General features: G+C 52.1%; 1 protein-coding gene across 1 annotated transcript in view; it reads right to left on the bottom strand.

The window, feature by feature from the left end:
- The window catches only part of KCP (kielin cysteine rich BMP regulator), a 45,172-nt gene that overhangs the window by 23,929 nt on the left and 1,763 nt on the right, over positions 1-19,480 (bottom strand). The window contains exons 2-4 of the mRNA XM_024762596.1: positions 17,159-17,289; positions 14,653-14,790; positions 5,403-5,476 (exon numbers count right to left, since the gene is read on the bottom strand). Coding sequence (XP_024618364.1) covers positions 5,403-5,476; positions 14,653-14,681 — 103 coding nt within the window. The 5' untranslated portion in view covers positions 14,682-14,790; positions 17,159-17,289. The remainder of the gene's footprint in view (positions 1-5,402; positions 5,477-14,652; positions 14,791-17,158; positions 17,290-19,480) is intronic.

Below are 19,480 nucleotides of genomic sequence, written 5' to 3'. Positions count from 1 at the left end.
CACTTGGAATGGCTCTCTGTCTTGGTATGGCCCCTGTACCTCGCTTCCTTCCCAGCCCCATGAAGGGCGGCCAAGGATGGGGTCCCAGTATCTTAAACCCTCCACCCCAGCATGACACCCCCCCCCCAACCATGATTCCTCCTTTCAGGCCACTCCCTCCAGGCCTGCTTAAGCAGGCACAAGAAAGGGGTTGGGGAGAAGCTGAGGGTCCTCTGGGACCCTCAGGGAAGATCGGGCCGGTCCTTTGCCTGGAGAGACCTGCAGAAAGAGCTCCTGTTGCACAAAGCCTGATTGCTCCCCGTGGACCTGTCCTCTGCTCCCCTCCCTTCCCCCCTGCACAGTCCCAGTCCTGACCTCTCTGTTCCTGCCTGTCCTTCTGGATGAAAGCCAGACACAGAGACTCAAAGTCAGCTCCCATGGCGGGCCTTCTTTTTTTTCCCCTTTCTCAAGACAAATAATTAACTTCAGACTCCCAGATTCCAGGGCGGACTCTCCCCCACCGCTGCCTGCAGGAATTCCTCCCGAGGCCAGAGCAGGAAGCCCCGTCCTGCTCCAGGACCCCATGCCACAGTCTCCGTGCTGCCCTGACCATGCTGGCTCCTCCACCGATGGGGAGGACTCAGGCTAGCCTGGGAGGCTCACGCACCCCGAGGCAGGGCCCAGGGAGGCGGCCCCCGGCCCCAGCCGTTCCCTCAGACTGGGCTGAGCAAGAGGTGAGGTCCTGCCTGGCTGCCCCCAAGCCCTCGGCGCCCCGACCTACCTCTGCTGGTCCCCGGGGCCAGTGCCAGGCCCGTGAGCTGCAGAACGAGGGGCAGCAGAGCGGCCTCGGCCCTGGCCATGCTCGCCCCGCCTTGCTGACTATGGGTCATGGCTCAGCAGGCGCTGGGAGGGGCGGGGTGTGGAAACACCAGGCCGCCTCCCACCCAGCCTTTGTTCAGGGAGGGCTTCTGGTGTCTGTCACCCCGCCCCGTGGCGCCTGCCTTCCTGATGGGCACTTCGACCCGACCCCGGGGCCCAGCCCCATCCTGACCCCAGACCTGGCTCAGAGGTGCAGGGGAGCCCCCGGGAGAGCAGGAAGCTGGGAGGGGTTGAGGGTGACTTCTGCATGTGATCCAAGAGCAGGCTCTAAAAACCCCACAAACTCATCACTCTTGGGCTCTGGGACAGCTGGTCTCCTAGCCCCTTGGGTTACTTCACCACCCTGGGGTTCCCTTCCTCACCTGTTTACAGGAGAAGCAAACTGAGCTGGGTTCAAATCCCTGCTCGGCCAATTCCACTAGGCCTCTAACTGCTAGTTGCCTCAGTTTCCCTGTTTGTAAACTGGGGATCATAACAGCTACTTTATAAACTAACAGTGAGGATTAAGAGAGACTAAATAGATAAAGAATTTAGGGTAGGGTAGTGGTTGGCACAGACTAAGTGCTCAGTAAATGAATAAAAACAAGAGGTGCGGGGCTTCCCTGGTGGCGCAGTGGTTGAGAGTCCGCCTGCCGACGCAGGGGACGTGGGTTCGTGCCCCGGTCTGGGAAGATCCCACATGCCGCGGAGCGGCTAGGCCCGTGAGCTATGGCCGCTGAGCCTGCGCGTCCAGAGCCTGTGCTCTGCAACGGAAGAGGCCACAACAGTGAGAGGCCTGCGTACTGCAAAAAATAAATAAATGGGTTTAAAAAAACAAACAAAAAAAGAGGTGCTGCTCCAGGTCTCTGAAGTCAAGGGCACTCCCGGTCTCCCCTCTCCACCTCTACATTTCTTTCCTGGACTCTACTCACCATCCCTATGCACCCTGGCAGCCCCAGGCTTGGCCCCAAATGCCAAGGCCTTTCTTCTCCAGCCCATTTTCCAGCTCTTGGGCTCAGGCTTGGCCTGTGTGTGTGTGTAGGGGGGTGAGTCCGGGCTGGGGGCAGGGCTGGGCCTTGGGCTCAGCAGGCGGAGGGGGCCAAAGGGAGGAAGTGAGAGAAGCTGGTCACATGGGCCACCAGGCTGGGAAACTCCTCAGTGCAGCTGGAAGCAGGGGAGGTGGGGATGGGCCCCAAGCTCACAGGCAAAGGGATATGGAGGGTGGAGCCGTGAAGCCCGCCAGAGCAGTCTCCCTCCCCATAAAGGCCAGCAAATCAGAGCCACCCTGCTCCCTGCTCCCACCCCCCAGCCCACTGTCAGGGCTAAAGGTCCCTCGAGCCCACTCTCCAAGCACCTTAAGGGAAAGCAGTGTCTCTCCTCAGAAGTGTGGACCCCTAATAGGCCCTGAGCAGTTGGCGGCAGGGGACGGGGAGAATGTGAGCCAGTGCTGAGACCTGGCCTCGGCTGGCCTGGAGCTAGGCTCACAGGAGCAGAGGAAAGCCAGGGCCAGCCGGCTGCTGGAAAAGGAGCTGGGAAGTGGCAGCTCTGTTCCCACCAGGGTTAAGGAAAATGGTGCCTGTTAGAAGGCAGGTCTCCTGGGAGTCTGGGTGGAGGAGGGGCTAAGAGCGGACTCTGGTGAGGGCTACCAGGTCAAATCCTGAGTCTGAAGCTTTCTGCTATGCGGCCTCAGGCAAGTCATTCAACTTACAGTGGCTAATTTTTCTTCTCTGTGACCTGTGGCTCTAACAGCACCCGCTTTAACGCTGGAAAGTGCACTCAGCACGGGGCTGGGCACGTAGGCATTATCTCTTATTACTTCTCTTACGGGATCTCTAACTGTCCCCCCAGCCATGCGGGCGAGGGTGCCTTTATTCCCATTTTACAGTTGAGGAATCTGAGGAGTCAGGTGAGCTGTTCAGAGTCACGCTGGGAGTAAACCACAGAGCCTGGGTTCAATGCCAGGTCCTTGGGGTCCCAGGGCCCACACGCCTTATCATCACCAGGAGCCCAAGCCCCCCGACACCCCTGGTCACCCTGGCTCCCCGCTGCTTACTGCTCTGCCCAACTCCTCACCCTTGCCCTCCCACAGTGCCTCCGTCGGAGCACCTGAGTATCGCTGCAGAACACCCCAGTCCTTGGGTGACTGGATTTGCTTCAAATTCATGGCCACAAACCTCAACAGACACACAAGACTGCCAGAAATTCTACTACAATTCCCTGGTAAATCCAATCTCCCTCTCCTGAGAGGAGCATTTCACACCCTTTCCTTCCTTCCTAAACGTTTCAGTGGCTCTGCCCTTACCCTCTGTATGATTTTGGCAGGTTACTAAACTTTGCTAAGCCTCAGGTTCCTCCCCTGTGAAGTGGGGATAATAATAGTACTTCCGTCCTGATTGTTATAAGGATTGTCGAGACAAAGGCTTACATGCAAGTTTTGGAATATGATCCCAGGGAGCAGAAATGAGGGGTGGGGAGAGCAAAACGGGGAAGGATGAAAAGCCAATACAAGACTGCCTTATGGAGTGGCTGGTCACTGCTGTGGGCATGTGTGTGTCCAATTCCACAGGACCATCTGTATGAAAGCAGCTCAGCCAGAAAGTGGAAGCACTTATCCGTTGACATCAGTGCCCCACTGGTCTAGGGTAGAACCGGAAGGCATTAGGTGCTCCCAGTTAGGTGTGAATGAGTGCTCAAGTGGGCTACCGAGGGTGCAACAGGGAAATTCCAAAGCCAAACAGGAGAGATTTATAGCCAGGGCCTGAGGCGAGACGCCACTGGGATGCACCTGTGCAGCTTGCAGACTGTGGAGAACTGGAATAAGGCGCAGCTGAGAGAATTTGCAGAAGCGGCGTCTGACGAATGAGACAATGAGTATAAAAATCTTTTTACAGTGCCTGGCACATTTTAAACACCCAAAATATATTATTATTTTTATTGACATCATCATCATCTCCCGCTGAGGCCCAACCTGAAAAGGCAATATTAACATTCTTTACCTGCAACAGAAGGTACAGGAGCGTCTGGAAAACTCGCTCTGTGAAAAAAATCCCAGAGCCCAGAGGAAAGGGTGTTATTTGGAGAGCAGCTGAGTTTCCACTGTGACTGGTCAGTGTGAGCCTCTTCGGTGCCAGGTATTGAGGCAGATACAGGAATACAGGGATGAATGAATCAGGAATAGCAATGGCCAGAATGCCCGGGCCAGACCAAGGGAAGGGGAATGTGGATCCTGGCGGACGGAGGGGCGTGAGCACACGACCGCAGGTGCACTCAAATGTCAGGCTTGGAATAAAGGGCTCACATTTCTCTGCTGGGCTAGTGGAACCAGATGCCACCATCCTCACCAAAGTCCAGTACTTTCTTTAGAACAGGAACATTCTGGCTAGAGAAAGGAGGAATATCTCAGGCCCAGGCTTGAGTCCTTATTTGACAGGATGTCCGCATGAATGGAGTGGCGTTTGGGACCCAGCCGGGTGTGTGGGCACAGTAGCATGCGTGGCTCCGTAGGGCAGCACAAGGGCTCCAGGGTTTAGAGTCAGTGAGTCCTGAGTTCAAATCCTGCTCCACCACTGACTGTCTGTGCTGGTTGATCTCCCTTTCTACCTCTTCCATTCATTCTCCCTCTCCACCCCCTACAGACGGCATCGCTCTGGCTTTCGTGCCCTCTGGCTTCCTGTTGGGTCAGCCAGTGAGAGGTGCAGGCAGGGCCCGAAGGGCAGGGGAGGAGAGCGGTTGGGGTATTTCTTCTTGGCCTCCTCCTGCTCAGCACAGCTCCCATGGTACCACTAGTCCTTCCCCTTATCCGCTCAGCCCAGGGAGTGGCAATGGCTCCCTACTATTGTTAGTTCCCTGGTGATTCTCTTTTTTTTTAAACTGGCTGCAGCTGTGCGTTGGCTGCTGCTCTTTGTTTTTTTTTTGGCTGCGTTGGGTCTTTGTTGCTGCACACGGGCTTTTCTCTAGTTGCGGCGAGCGGGGGCTACTCTTCGTTGCAGTGCGCGGGCTTCTCATTGCGGTGGCTTCTCTTGTGGAGCACGGGCTCTAGGCTCGTGGGCTTCAGTAGTTGTGGCACGCGGGCTTCAGTAGTTGTGGTACGCGGGCTCAGTAGGTGTGGCTCGCGGGCTCTAGAGCGCAGGCTCAGTATTTGTGGCACATGGGCTTAGTTGCTCCGTGGCATGTGGGATCTTCCCGGACCGGGGCTCAAACCCGTGTCCCCTGCACTGGCAGGCGGATTCTTAACCACTGCACCACCAGGGAAGCCCCCTGGTGATTCTCTAATACCATGTCTACAGATCGGTAAATGGTCCCTCCTTTAAGTTCTCTTTAGCTAAACCCTTTTGAGGGGAATTCTCTTTTCTCCTGGGCCCTTAGCTGATATGCTAACCTTACCACATATTCTACTAAGTTACTCTACCACCCTAAGCCAAAATCTTTCATCTGGAAAAGGAAGTAATAACTGCTACGGTAGGCTGGGAGAGTCTAATAAGGCAACAAACACGTGATGTGTGCTTGACACATGTGCAGCACCTGGTACACGGAAGACCCCAACATAGTCACTTTCTGTTCCTTACCTCTTTCAGGTTGTACTGTCAATAGAAGCAGCTTGGTTTTCCCTCTGCCTTTGGTGGCTGGAAGCAAAAGTTGGCTGTAAACAGGGAGGGAGAGAAGGGGTTAGTAAATGATTAAATTTTGTACTTAAATGTTGACCTTTCAAGTCACACCAGTTGTAACAAATGAAATAAGCTACCACAAAGGAATAAAGGCAAAGCCCATCATTACACCTGCTCCAGCCCTTCCTTGCCCATCACTCGCATCCGGTGTAACCAATGGTAACAAGGTCTGTTCTTCCACACCCTTCACGTGGCCCACACAACCGCGTGCAAGCGTGTGTGCACCACAGGATGTCGTTTGGACGTGGTATTTGGGAACAGGCTGTGCAGCATCCCAACCCCCATCCCCATCTGCCCCTGCAAGTCACCAACTTGCCCCCAAGTCACCTCCCTCAGTGGCTCCTGTCTCCAGCTCCCTACTCCCCTAGGACCCTCTCTCCCTGCTCACAACATCATGTCCACCCCAGGAGAAGGTTACCCCGGCTGACCTGACCAGCTGAGCAGCTGCAGCAGGGGGACAGGGGGCGGGGATGTGCTGTTTATCACAGATCAGATATTGTTTTTTTTTTTTTGCGGTACGCAGGCCTCTCACTGTTGTGGCCCCTCCCGCTGTGGAGCACAGGCTCCAGACGCGCAGGCTCAGCGGCCATGGCTCACGGGCCCAGCCGCTCCGCAGCATGTGGGATCCTCCTGGACCGGGGCATGAACCTGCGTCCCCTGCATCGGCAGGCGGACTCTCAACCACTGTGCCACCAGGGAAGCCCCGACCTGAGATTCTAATTCCACAGCTGTACCCCACAGCTGGCCACCTCTCCCCACAATTCAGAATAACTAGGCCACCAGCCCCCTTCCAGGAAAAGGACTTCCTTTGTCCCTTAAAAGGCCTTCAGGGGTCCGCCTCACTGTGTTCCAGGGACTGTGCCAAGCTGCAGCATGCCTACTCAAGTACCAGTGTGAGCTCACACACTAGACCAACACCACTCACAGGTTAGTATCACAGTTGGAGCGCAGTACTTCCTTGTCAGATGGAACCTGCTGGGATCTTAGGAGGGTTTGTGTATTTTTCTGTTTTCGTTTTTGGCAAAAAAAGACCAGGGCAATCAGAGTGCGTATCTGAACCTCGCAGCAGAGCCAGGACCTGGAGGGGGGTATTGGCAGAATGTTTCCAGGCGCCACACAGGGACCTCCAAGCCACGAGGCTCTCCAGCCTGGAGGGAAGCTTGCCAATCAACCTTGGGCCCACTGGAGAACCTGGGGCTTCCCCAATCTCTTTTCTATCTTTTTTCTCAAAGACCGCTCCCTGGGGATCCCATTAGGGCTTGGAGAAGCTAAGAGGTTGGGGCAAAGAGGGCAGGAGATATGTGTGGCTTCCTGCCTGCAATTTCCTCTTCTTCCCACCCATTTCGCTTCTTCCCATCCCTCACGGTCCTGCTCTCAAGATCCCACAAAGCCTCTTCCAGTGGTTTTGAGCAGCACAGTCCAACAGAACTGTCTGCGATGATGGAAATGTCTATATCTGCACTGTCCAATACGATGGCCCCATGAGGCTACTGAGCCCCTGAAATATGGCTAGTGCACTTGAGGATCTGAATTTTTATTTTTTTTTATTTTTTGGCCGTGCCACGCGGTTTGCAGGATCTCAGTTCCCCAACCAGGGATTGAAGCCGCGCCCTCGGCAGTGAAAGCGTGGAGTCCTAACCACTGGACTGCCAGGGAACTCCCCTGAATTTTTACTTTTTATTTCATTCTAATTCACTTTAATAGAAATAGCCCTATGTAGCCAGTAGCTACTGTATAGAACAGCGCATATTCAGACTGTAAGGCAACTTTGTGCAAATTAGTGAAAAGTGCAGCTTCTCAAGACAGAATACTCCCTTCCATTGGCTGGGAAAGTTTCGTAATAGATCCACATTGGCTATGATGTGAATGAGGCCCCCTAGAGAGAGAAGAGACAGTCTTGCAGGAGTTTGGGCCAAGACTTGCCATGGGGCCTCTGGTCAAGGACCTGATCTCACTCAGCACCATAGCCCCACTCCACAGTTTTGAGACAAGCAAGATCTTAGACAGGGGCTGAGGGAGGGGAAGTGGCAGCTGTTCCTTCCAGGTAGTATGAAGAGAGGGGGTCAGGTGGCAAGGGAGTAGAGGCCAGTGGGTCAAAACCACAGCTGGGGCCATAATGAGGCACCAGATGTCCTGGAACAGAGTAGTGACCTCAAATTCCTATATGTTTGGCTTATTTTTTTGGTAACAGCTTTATTGAGATATAATTCACATACCATAAATTCACCTGTTTAAAGAGTATAATTTAATAGTTTAGTATATTCATAGAGTTGTGCAATCATCACTGCAATCAATTTTAACACATTTTATCATCCAAAAATAAACCCCATACCCTTCAGCATTCACCCCCTATTTCCCACCACCATCCATGCCCCAGCCCTAGGCAACCACTCATCCACATTTCTTCTCTATGGATCTGCCTATTCTGGACATTTCATATAAGTAATCCTTTGTGTCTGGCTTTTCACTGGGCATAACGTTTTCAAGGTTTATCCATGTTTTACCATGTATCCATACTCCATTCCTTGTTGTTGCCAAGTAATGTGTATGTACCAAAGTATGTACCATACTTTATCCATTCATCAGCTGATAGAATTTGGGTTGTTTCCACTTTTTGGCTATTATGAATAATGCTGCTGTGAAGATTCATGGGCAAGTTTTTGTGAGGACATACGCTGTAATTTCTCTTGGGTATGTTACTGGAAGTAACATCATATGGTAATTCTACCTTTGACCTTTTGAAGAACTGCCAAATTGTTTTCCAAAGTGGCTGTACCACTTCCCATTCCCACCAGCAACATATGAGGGTTCCAATTTCTCTACTTCCTTGATAACACTTATTATTATCTGATTTTTTTATTACAGCCATCCTAGTGGTATTTCATTGTGGTTTGATTTGCATTTCCCTAATGACTCATGATGTTGAAAATCATTACACAAGCTTATTAGTCATTTATGTGTCTTCTCTGGAGAAATGTCTATTCAAGTCCTTTGTCCATTTAAAATATTGAGTTATTTGTCTTTTGATTATTTTGTTGTAAGAGTTCTTTATATATTCTAGATTCAAGTCACTTATCAGGTATATGGCTAGTCAATATTTTTTCCCATACTGTGGGTTATTTTCATTTTTTATGGTGTTTTTTTTTTGCAGCACAAAAGTTTTTAGTTTTGATAAAGTCCAATCTGTTTTTTTTTCATTGTTGTTGTTGCTTGTACTTTTGGTAACATATTTAAGGAATCATTGCCTAGTCTATGTTTAGAAAAATTCATCCCTGTGTTTTCTTATAAGAGTTTTACAGTGTTAGCTCTTACATATAAGATCTTTGATCCATTTTGAGTTAACTTTTGTATACGGAATGAGGTATGGATCTGTTGTTAAGGTGCACTTAGGTTTACAATTGTCACCTTTCTGATGCATTACACTTTTATCATTATAAAATGTCCCTCTTTATCTTGAGTTACTTTTTTTGTTTTAAAACCTATTTTGTCTGATGACAGTATAGCCCTCCAGTTTTCTTATGGTTGCTGTTTGCATGATAAAACTTTTTTCTATTCTTTTAGTTTAAATCTTTTTGTATCTGTAAATCTAAAGTATGTCTGTGGGACTTCCCTGGTGGTCCAGTGGTTAAGCATTCATCTTGCAATGCAGGGGATGCCAGTTTGATCCCTGGTCAGGGAACTGAGATCCCACATGCCGCGGGATCCCATAAGCCTGCATCCCATAAGCCTGCACTGCAAAACTAGACAGAAGCCCATGCATCGCAACTAAGACGTGATGCAGCCACAGAATAAAAATACATAAATAAATATTTTTTTAAAAATCTAAAGTATGTCTCCTATAGACAGTATTTTGTTGGATCTTGTTTTAATCCATTCACGTTACTAATATAGTTGTATTTGCCATTTTACTTGCTTTCTAAATATATCATTTCCTTTTTGTTCCTCTATTTCGCCTAGACTGCTTTATTTTGCATTAAGTGAATATTTTCTAGTATAACATTTTAATTATTCCTTTAATGAGTTTTTTTTTTTTTGCGGTACGCGGGCCTCTCGCTGTTGTGGCCTCTTCCGTTGCGGAGCACAGGCTCCGGACGCGCAGGCTCAGCGGCCATGGCTCACAGGCCCAGCTGCTCCCCGACATGTGGGATCTTCCCGGACCAGGGCACGAACCCGCGTCCCCTGCATCGGCAGGCAGACTCTCAACCACTGCGCCACCAGGGAAGCCCCTTTTTTTTTTACTGTATTTTTTTTCTATTTTCTTAGTGGTTACTCTAGGGCTTACCTCTGGACAGTTTACTATACTGTCTTCCTGTCCCATCCGGGTAAGTTGTTCCCAGGAAAGGTCCTGGGCAGAGCGTGTGGGCAGGAAAGTTGCCTGAAGAAGGACGGCCTTGGACGATGGGGCACAGGAGGGAGGACTGAGGCACTGAGATGGCCACAGGGTGGGAGCCCCAGTGATAGAGAGGCTGCAGCTTTTTTTTTTTTTGCGGTATGCGGGCCTCTCACTGTTGTGGCCTCTCCCGTAGCAGAGCACAGGCTCCGGAAGCGCAGGCTCAGCGGTCACGGCTCACGGGCCCAGCCGCTCCGCGGCATGTGGGATCTTCCCGGACCGGGACACGAACCCGCGTCCCCTGCATCGGCAGGCGGACTCTCAACCACTGCGCCAGCAGCGAAGCCCCGAGGCAGCAGCTTTGATGGAGCTTTGTGGGGCTGCACAGTCCTCAGGGTCACCTCAGATTTTATGAGTCAGGATGGATGTCCAGATCCAGGAAAACGCGTGTTCTAAGGTCTGGGCGTGGCTTATTGGTGGCCCTGTGGTCAGGCTCCCCTGGTAATTGCCCCTGCTGCTCCATCCTGCACCTGGAATACCTCTCGGTGTAGACCCCGGAGCTGGTCCAAAATTCCCCTCAGCCCCCAGGGACCAACAAGTTGTCGGGGCAGGTCTCAGTGGGAATGGTGGCTACCCTCCTTTTCCACATCAGCTACCACCTGCCTTACCTCCCAGGGTACTCTGAAAGCACGCACGGGTCCGAGGCCAGGCTCTGCTCCTCCCACCAGGAGGCCCGCTCTGGGGATCCTGGCTGCTGCTCTGCAGACGTGCACACTGTACGAATCAGGGTGACAGGTCCCTTGGTTTCCACCCTGCTGTGCCTCCCCTCCCCTGCAGCACCAACGCCTGACTGAGCCCTGTGAACCCAGCCTATGTCCCTGAGTGGCCCAGCTGGAGAAGGCGGGGCCTGGGGAGCAGGGTGGGGCAGGACAGGAGGCAGCCCGGGAGTAGGTTTCCAGTGTGAGGGAGGAGGAGCAAAGCCTTTCATCCTACAGGACCTACCCGCTCCCCAGTACCTGATGGCCCACCTTGCCCTGTCCTGCCCAGCCCATGCCCTCTGCTTCTCTTGCTCAGGGTCCTGTGTAGGGCCCCAAAGTGGGTATTCTGGAAATAGTCCTTAAAGGCCTGCAAGGGTGGGGATCCTGGGAAAAAGGATCCACCTCCTTCTTAGTGCCAATAGGAACAGGCCCATCCCCATTCCTTCTGTCACTCATCCATTTTCAAATTTATCATTCATTCATTCATTCATCTAGGAACTCCCACCCTGGAATAGCTGGGACGCCTGGCTGTCCCTGGGTAGAAGCCTGAGGTAACCATGGGCCCAGGGTATGCTCCCAATTTCCCCATGAGAGCCCTCCCTTCTCCCCACCACCCTCTGCTTTTTTCTGCCCTACTTCATGCCTCAAAGCGGCTGACCTGGACCTGCATGACACAGGCTCCCTTGATCTCTGGATTCTGGGCTGATTTGGCTAAGGGGAGGCACTGGCAAGAAATAGGAGGGTGGGAGAGTGGAAGCCATAGAGCCCCCAATCTTGCACAGCCGCAGGTCCTGGAGGACAGCCACTCTGTGGGTGGTGACAGTTCCCTGCTGATGCTAGGCCTTGGGTGCCTGGAAGTTTCACAGTGGCTTTCATAATCCTGTTCACATCTCTGCAAATGTTCTAAACTTGCCTCCATTTAGCTCCGCCTGTGTCCTGCCACAACCTTGCCTCACACGCCTCTTACCTAGAGCCACCCACACTGAGGGTAGCTCCTTTTTCTGTGTCCCTGGGGCAGTCAGGGAGCCTGATAGAAGTCATCAAACCCCAGAGACAATACTCAGCCTCCTGCGAGTGGGAGGAGGTCAGCAGAGGTATAGCAGGATGACCAGGGGAAGAGCCCAGAAGATCCAGGCTGGAGGGAGGGAGAAACGGAGAGGGTAGGGGCCAGGTGCCAACCCTGTCTCTCTGTGATGAACCCGCTCTTTTGCTTTTCTTTTTTAAATTATTTAGAATTTTTATTTAAAACTTACTTAGAGATCTTTAAGGCATATTTATATTATATTGGTCTTTTGCTTGCATTAAAAGGAAACTACAAGCTATATAAATTTGTTAAGTCATTCCTAAAATGTCTTGACATCTAGAATTTGGATCTTCTGAGTGGCTTTTTAAATTTTTATTTATTTAATTTATTTTTTTAAACATCTTTATTGGGGTGTAATTGCTTTACAATGGTGTGTTAGTTTCTGCTTTATAACAGAGTGAATCATCTATACCTACACATATATCCCCATATCTCCTCCCTCTTGCGTTTCCCTCCCACACTCCCTGTCCCACCCCTCTAGGTGGTCACAAAGCACCGAGCTGATCTCCCTGTGCTATGCGGCTGCTTCCCACTAGCTATCTATTTTACATTTGGTAAGGTATACATGTCCACGTGACTATCTCACTTTGTCCCAGCTTACCCTTCCCCCTCCCCGTGTCCTCAAGTCCATTCTCTACACCTGTGTCTTTATTCCTGTCCTGACCCTAGGTTCTTCAGAACCTTTTTTTAGATTCCGTACATATGTGTTAGCATACGGTATTTGTTTTTCTCTTTCTGACTTCACTCTGTATGACAGTCTGTACTCTAGGTCCATCCACCTCACTACAAATAACTCAATTTCGTTTCTTTTTATGGCTGAGTAATATTCCATTGTATACATGTGCCACATCTTCTTTATCCATTCATATGTCGACGGACACTTAGGTTGCTTCCATGTCCTGGCTATTGTAAATGGAGCTGCAGTGGACATTGTGGTACATGACTCTTTTTGAATTACGGTTTTCTCAGGGTATATGCCCAGGAGTGGGATTGCTGGGTCGTATGGTAGTTCTATTTTTAGTTTTTTAAGGAACCTCCATACTGTTCTCCATAGTGGCTGTATCAGTTTACATTCCCACCAGCAGTGCAAGAGGGTTCCCTTTTCTCCACACCCTCTCCAGCATTTATTGTTTACAATTTTTATTTATTTGTAATTCACATACAATGGAATCCGCTCTTTTTAGTGAACAGCTGTGAATTCTGGCAAATGCAGAGAGTTGTGTGACCATCACCACAATCAAATCAAGATGCAGAACACTTGCCATCACTTCATGCTGCCTTTGTGGTCAGCCCCTCCCCGCGGTCCCACATCCACCCACCCAGCTCTGTTCTCTGACCCTATGCTTTCTCCTGGGCCTGTTCCTGAGGGGGAGACAGCTGGGGAGTGGGCAGCCTCTCTCAGGGGCCACGATCATTCCCTGACTCGTACACGGGCCACATTTTCTATACAGACAACATCCCGGGGCCTGAGCATGAGGAATAAGGCCCCTAGCAGCCAGCTCCCTCTCCTCTCCCAGTGGAGAGCATGCCAGGTGGGAAGCTGGAGGCGGGGGGATAGCCCCAGGGAGCTCTGGGCTGGAGAGTGTGGGATCTGCATGCTTCCCTGGCTCTACCTGCCCCAGGGGCTCAGTGAGGACAGCTGGCCATAGTGAGGCTGCGACCCAGAACCACCAGAACACAGGATGTGCTCTGGGGAGTGGCTACTGCTATGTTTAAATTAACATCACTTCTTCTACCAGGCACTGGGCTAGACCTCACCCCCCCCCCCCCCCCACCAACTGCTGAGCAGCAGTTCTTCGCTGCTGACAGTACAGTATTAACCCCTTGTGTAAACAAGGATACTGAGACTCAGAGAGGCCGAATGCCTTACCCAAGGTCACACAGCTGGGACCTGAACCCAGGTCTGTCTGACTCTAAAGTGATCAAATATCACTCGTGGTCAGGTTCAAATCCCAGTGCCTCATTTTACTAATTGCTGTGTGCCTTTGGGTAAATTGCCCAACCTTTCTGAACTTCAGTGTCTTCACCTATAAAACGAAGATAATACATATCCCTACCTTGTACAGTTGATGGGAGAATCAAATGTGACTCTGGTGTTTGGTGGAGAGTAGGTTACATGATAAATTCTGTCATGGGTTGAATTGTGTCCCCCCCTCCCCCAGATTCATGTGTTAAAGTACTAACCCCAGTACCTCTGAATGTGACCTTATTTAGAAATAGGGTCTTTGCAGATGTAATTAGTTAAGATGAGGTCATTAGGTGGGCCCTAATCCAGTATGACTGTTGTCCTTATGAAAAAAGGGAATTTGGACACAGTGACGTGCACACAAGGAAAGCAACGTGTGAAGACGAAGACAGAGATCAGGGTGATGCTTCTTCAAGCCAAGGAGCACCAGAGATAATGCTAAGAATACAAAGAAGTAAGATGAGTAACTCACTCAAGTTTGCAAGGTTAGGAAGTAACTCAACTCGCTTCTTTGTAAATGGGGACATGTACGAATGATGCCCACGTCACGGTGGCTGGTTGTGACAGTTAAATGCAATAATGTATGAAAAGTGCTCAGCGGTATCCTGCATGTCTTAGGGGCTCATCAATATCACCTGGTTGTATTTGCGCCTCCAGCCAGCCCAGCATGTGGCCTGCCCTCTCCAGAACACCACGCCCCGTTCCAACAGGGCCTTCACCAGCCTGGTGGTGCTTCTCCTGGCTCTTCTCCATAGCTTGGGATGGGCTGTCCCTCTGCAAGAGGCCCATGGCCTACTCTCTTTCCTGACCCCCATGGTCCCTGAACTGCAGGAGGACGCAGGATTGAGCACACTTGCTCTCTAGACGGCCGAGTTCCAGGTGGACCCAGGATCCCTGGGCTCACCACCCTCTTGCCCAGTCCTCTCAGGCACTCCCGTGACCTGCTACTGCAAAGCACAGCTTTTGAAGTGAGTCGGGGGGTGACGAGGAAGCCCCCATAAGTTCTTTCCTACCTGAGCAGGTGTCCCTTTCTTCTTCCCATCTCACCCCAACCTCCACCACTGGTGATGACTCCTGGACAAGCTGTCAGGTCACGTCAGCCTCCCTGCAGCTTTGGAAGTGCTGCTCCAGGAGAAAGGGAGGAGAATAGGCTGAAAGAAATCGGGGAGACTGGTCCTCAGACTGGCACAGATCGGTGGAGACTCTTGGGTCCTGCATGCCCACCGGCACCCTTATGGCCCCAGTTGGCCTGGCACAGGGTGCCTGGGTGGGCATCAGAGCTCCAGCTGGCTCCTGACTTGAAAAACTGTGAAACACAGAGATTCCAGGACACTGGCCTGGTCAGAACTCCCACTAGACTCCCCTCTAGCAAGTCCTGACACCCTCCTTCTCTAGGAGGACCCAAGAGAGCAGGGTGGTCCTACTCTAGGAGCCCCCCGGGGTCCTTCAGCCCTCAGGGCTCTCAGAGGCCACAGAAGCAGCAGAGCAGCCTGGGGGAGCCCCATCTCGGGCCCCCAGGTCTGACTCTTACAGGGTGGTAGCCCTGGCCCAGGGGTACCTGGCTGGCAAGAACCAAACACCTGTTCCCACAGCTCTGTTGGCTCCTGGCCCCCAAGAGCTCCTTCTCCTGCCTCTACCACATACATGACGTCCTCAGACCACAACCCCCAGCCAGCCCACCCCTTAGGAGGCCAGAGAGGGGCAGCTGGGACATCCCCCTCCCATGGTGAAGTGTTGAGAGGCCACGTGGGACAAATATTATGCCCCCTGCCCCCTCCCATAACCTCACACCTCACTCCAGGCCAGAGTGCCTCCTCTGGACTCCCAGAGCCATCCCCAGAGTCCCCCCCCCCATGCAGGGTGGTTCTGTCATCTTTCCACCATCCTGAGGTCCAGATGTGAGCTGAGAAGAGCCCCCCCCATGCCATTGGGCCGACCCTGCCATCCTGGACACAACTGAGTCTCTCCTCCTTTCCCACCTTAGAGGCACAACAGTCCTGCCCCAGGGGGGATCCCGAGCCCTGGTTCTAAGTTGCAGGGGCTTGAGATGAATTGGGCTGATAAGCCACAGGACCCCCTGCACCCACATCAATGACGGGTGGTCCTCGTGCATCTGGGGGGATCCCTCTCCCCGGTGGGGGCACCTATGGACTCTGGGCTTCAACCAAGTCTGTTTGGGACAAGGGAGGACACTGAAGTCCACAGCTGGTTCTTGCAGGACTGGGGTGGCCTCTGTCCCCACAAAGCAGGGGCTCAGTCATTCCCATTGCAGGAGCCCTGGAAGACTGTGGTTTCCAGGTTGGACTTCCTTCTCTTCCTTTTCCTCCTTGTCCAAGTGCTGCATGCTCTCAAGTGAGTCCTCCAGACAGGCAGGAAGGATGGAGGCTCTGGCCCCAGACCCTTCCTTGTTAAAGCCCAGTACTGGGGAGGGAAGTGGTTTGAGCAAAACACTGAGCTAAGTAGATTTTAGAAGTGTCTAAATCAGACCAAGGGTAGTCGCGGGGGCAGAGTGGGGAGATGACGATCTGGGCAAGAGGCCTCCTGGTGTCGTGGTGGAAGATACAAGCGGGGGAAGAATCAGCAGAAGGACCAATGACGACCGCACTGAGAGGCAGGGCAGGGGCGAGGCAGCGCAGGGTGCAGGAGGATGCTAAGGCACCGAGCTGAGCTAGGAGCGAAATCCCAGGGCATTTATTTACAGTGGATGGGGAGAAACCCAGGCAACAGTGAAACCTCAGGATCTGAGAGTTTAAGTAAAGAAGACATGCAGAGACTGGAGTTTCTGAGGCGTACCTGAGGGTCTCAGGGACGGCTGGAGCTCTGGGTCCAAGGTCCAGAGCAGAATCCGTGGGAAAGGGGGTGGGAGCCAGATTGCAGAGGATTAGGGAGAGGAGAGGGGCTGACCACGAAGGACAAGGGAAGTAGCATTTTTTCTCAACAGGGTTAAGGGAGCACAGAGCCAGGACCTGGGATGGACAAGGGTGGCTGTGTAGCTTCCTGGGACACAGGCCATTTGAAGAGATAGAGTGCAGATTTGGAAGGGGGTGGGGTGGGATATGAGGTCTAGAGGCATCTGCGTGACAGTGCTGGCCAAGCGGGGGACTTCCAGCTCACACCTCAGAATGCTCTGAGGACGCAGCGTTTAGTAAGAAAGGGGAAGGAAGCCCCAGCTGTGGCGTCCTGGGCATCGGTAGCCGTGAAGCTGCCACTTTCGCGTGTCATATTATGTGCTTTACAGGCAGGAGCCAGAGTGGCCGTGTAAAACCCTAAGTCAGATCAAGTAGCGCCTCTACTCTGACTGTGCAACAACCCACGAAGCGCCCCGCCCCCCCCAATTTTGTCACCGAAGCATTTATTGTCTAGCTCACGCCATAGAATGGGAGCTCCAGGAAGGCAGGGTGTGTAGACAAAGTAGACTTTGGTTTGCCGTTTTCTCCTGGTACGTAGGAGATGCTCACTGAGCATTTGTTAAATTTAGGCCTCATGGTCCAACTGTGACCGTGATGTTATCATTCTCACCTTACAGGCAGGAAATGGGGCTTCCAAGAGAGTCCGAGATTTGCTCAAAGTCACACAATCCCCGAGTGGTAGAGCCAGGGTGTGACTCAGCCCTGTTCGAGTCCAGAGCCCAGTGTCTCGCCAGCAAGTTCCTAGAAACAGAAGGACATCTGAGGACCAGGCCAGCCTGGGGAAGCCCGACAGCCCAGACTGAGGGGATGGGTCTCCCGGATGGGAGGTACTGGGGGCAAAACCAGCTGTCATCTGCCCAGGCCTGTGTTGAGGGGGGCAGGTCCAGAGTTGGGAGGGGGTCTTGTCCAGCTGCCTGCTGGATCTCCACCTTCTCTCCCCACCACTCACCCTGAGCTTCTTTCGGTTCCCTTTGGTGATGTGGCTCCCCCATCCCCATACACAGATGCACACGCGTGGTGGCTTCTACAGGAATCAGGCCTCTCACCGCACCCTCAGTCTGATGCCCCGGCCAGGGGAAGTCAGGGCAGGGGCCGTCTCACCACTGCGAATAAGAGGCCTGGATACACGTCTCTGCTGAGGCTCCTGGGGCTGTGGAGGCCGAGTCTCCTCGTTCCCCGTGTACCCCGGCCCCACTGCGGGGAACCGGGAGTGATCCCATGGGGGTCACCAGCGTAGTCTCACTTCCCCTCTGCTTGTACTTCACCATAAGACAGCATCCAGAAGCAAGGGGACCCTTTGATTTTGGAAGAGCCTGAGTGGCTCTCCGTCCTCACCCCTTCCTCCTTATGCCATGTCTATGGCCCAGAGTGGTTCTCGGTTCAGGTTCCCCTGGTCTGGGGAAGGCAGGACCCAAGCCGAGCGGAGCCCCTGCATAGCGCCTATCCTTGGAGCGTCACGCCAATGTTGCGATCTCGATAACATCACCTCCCTTTTACCCCAGGGAATGAGAGTCACAGGACCTGCCTAAGGTCGCTGAGCTTGAATGCAACAGAGTTGGAGGCAAGCTCAAGGGCAGTGCCCCTTCTTCTACACACAGCCCCTGAATGGTTCTTGACAAAGTTCAGAGACCCTGAGTGGGGGAGGCCTCACCTGAGGACACGGGATCGTGGGGAGGCAGAGTGCAGAATCCTAGTCTCACGCTCCCTTAAGCTGTGTGTGGTGCATCTAACGATAAAAGAAGGCTCCTCTTGACTATTGCTCCAGATATATTTTCTAGTCCAACATAGAATACTTTCTATTAAGCACAACTGACCTCCGATGGAAAAGGTTCGTATTTTGGGGGCAACCATTTTCAAGTAAATAGCAGTTTCACATTTAAAGAAAGAAAGAAAAAACAATCTCCCTATCCTCATTTTCTGCATCCACACTTTAAATTTTAAAAATATAAAATAGTGAAAGATTCAGCAGATACAAATAATAAAATACATATAATTATATTCCCTTTTATATTAGGGCTATGCAAGAGTGGGGGAGAGGGAGAGACATGCAGGAGAGAAGAAAAACAGACAACACATAAAGAGTCATGATTACAGATGGGGGTAAAGACCAACCTCGGTATTCCTGCAGAGATGGAGAGGGGAGGGGAAGGTCAAAGTTCTGATTCATCAACTAACTAATACGGCTGTATTTGTTAAAAAATACAGGCTCTAAACTTTAAAGTGCAAATAGTGTTTTTTTAGAACTTATGTATTTTAGTTTCTACCTAAAATTTAATCAACTGACGTAAATTTCCTTCGTTTAAAAATATTTTAATTAAAAATTACTATAGAAAATAGAAGACGAAAAGACAGGAGTGGTCCCTGAGTAAGCTGATTCCAGTGGGAATCAGACATTAAAATCCTAAGTGAAAACCAGCGAGGACGAGCCTCAGAGGCTGGGAACCCGACCTAGGAACGGAAGTCAAGGTAAGCTTTCCAAAGGAGGTGATGCTGAGGCAACATTTGAAGACGAGCAGGTGTTCCCAAACGAAGAATGCTCCTGAAGAGGGAACAGGTTGTGTGAAGGTTGAGGCCAGCGAGGAGGCCCACGTGTGGAACCGAAAAGCGTTCAGAACGGCAGACGGGTAGTCAACATAGCGGTGAGTGAAGGGGTGGGACAAGCGACCAAGGAGCTGACCCTGAGAGACCCGAAGGTGATCAGGGAGGGGACCTGGGGCAGGCAGGTGCGAAGGTTGAGAATTAGAAAGGAACAGAGTAGCCTGAGGATCCCTGTCTGCAGGCACGTCGTGGAGGGGTTGTCTGAGTCTGGGTGCCAGCGACCCTCGGCTGGGTGCCAGTGACCCTCGGTAGAGTTCGCAGGCTGGCGGGCGAGGGCCGGGGGCTGTCTATCAGTCCGCCCCACCGCGCTGGTACGTGGCTCGGTTGATCGCCA

The sequence above is a fragment of the Neophocaena asiaeorientalis genome, unplaced genomic scaffold, assembly GCF_003031525.2.
Source record: "Neophocaena asiaeorientalis asiaeorientalis breed wild unplaced genomic scaffold, Neophocaena_asiaeorientalis_V1.1 scaffold681, whole genome shotgun sequence".
NCBI classification, from domain to species: domain Eukaryota; kingdom Metazoa; phylum Chordata; class Mammalia; order Artiodactyla; family Phocoenidae; genus Neophocaena; species Neophocaena asiaeorientalis.
Note: the sequence above shows the minus strand (reverse complement) of the source record. Positions and strands in the feature narration are given on the sequence as shown.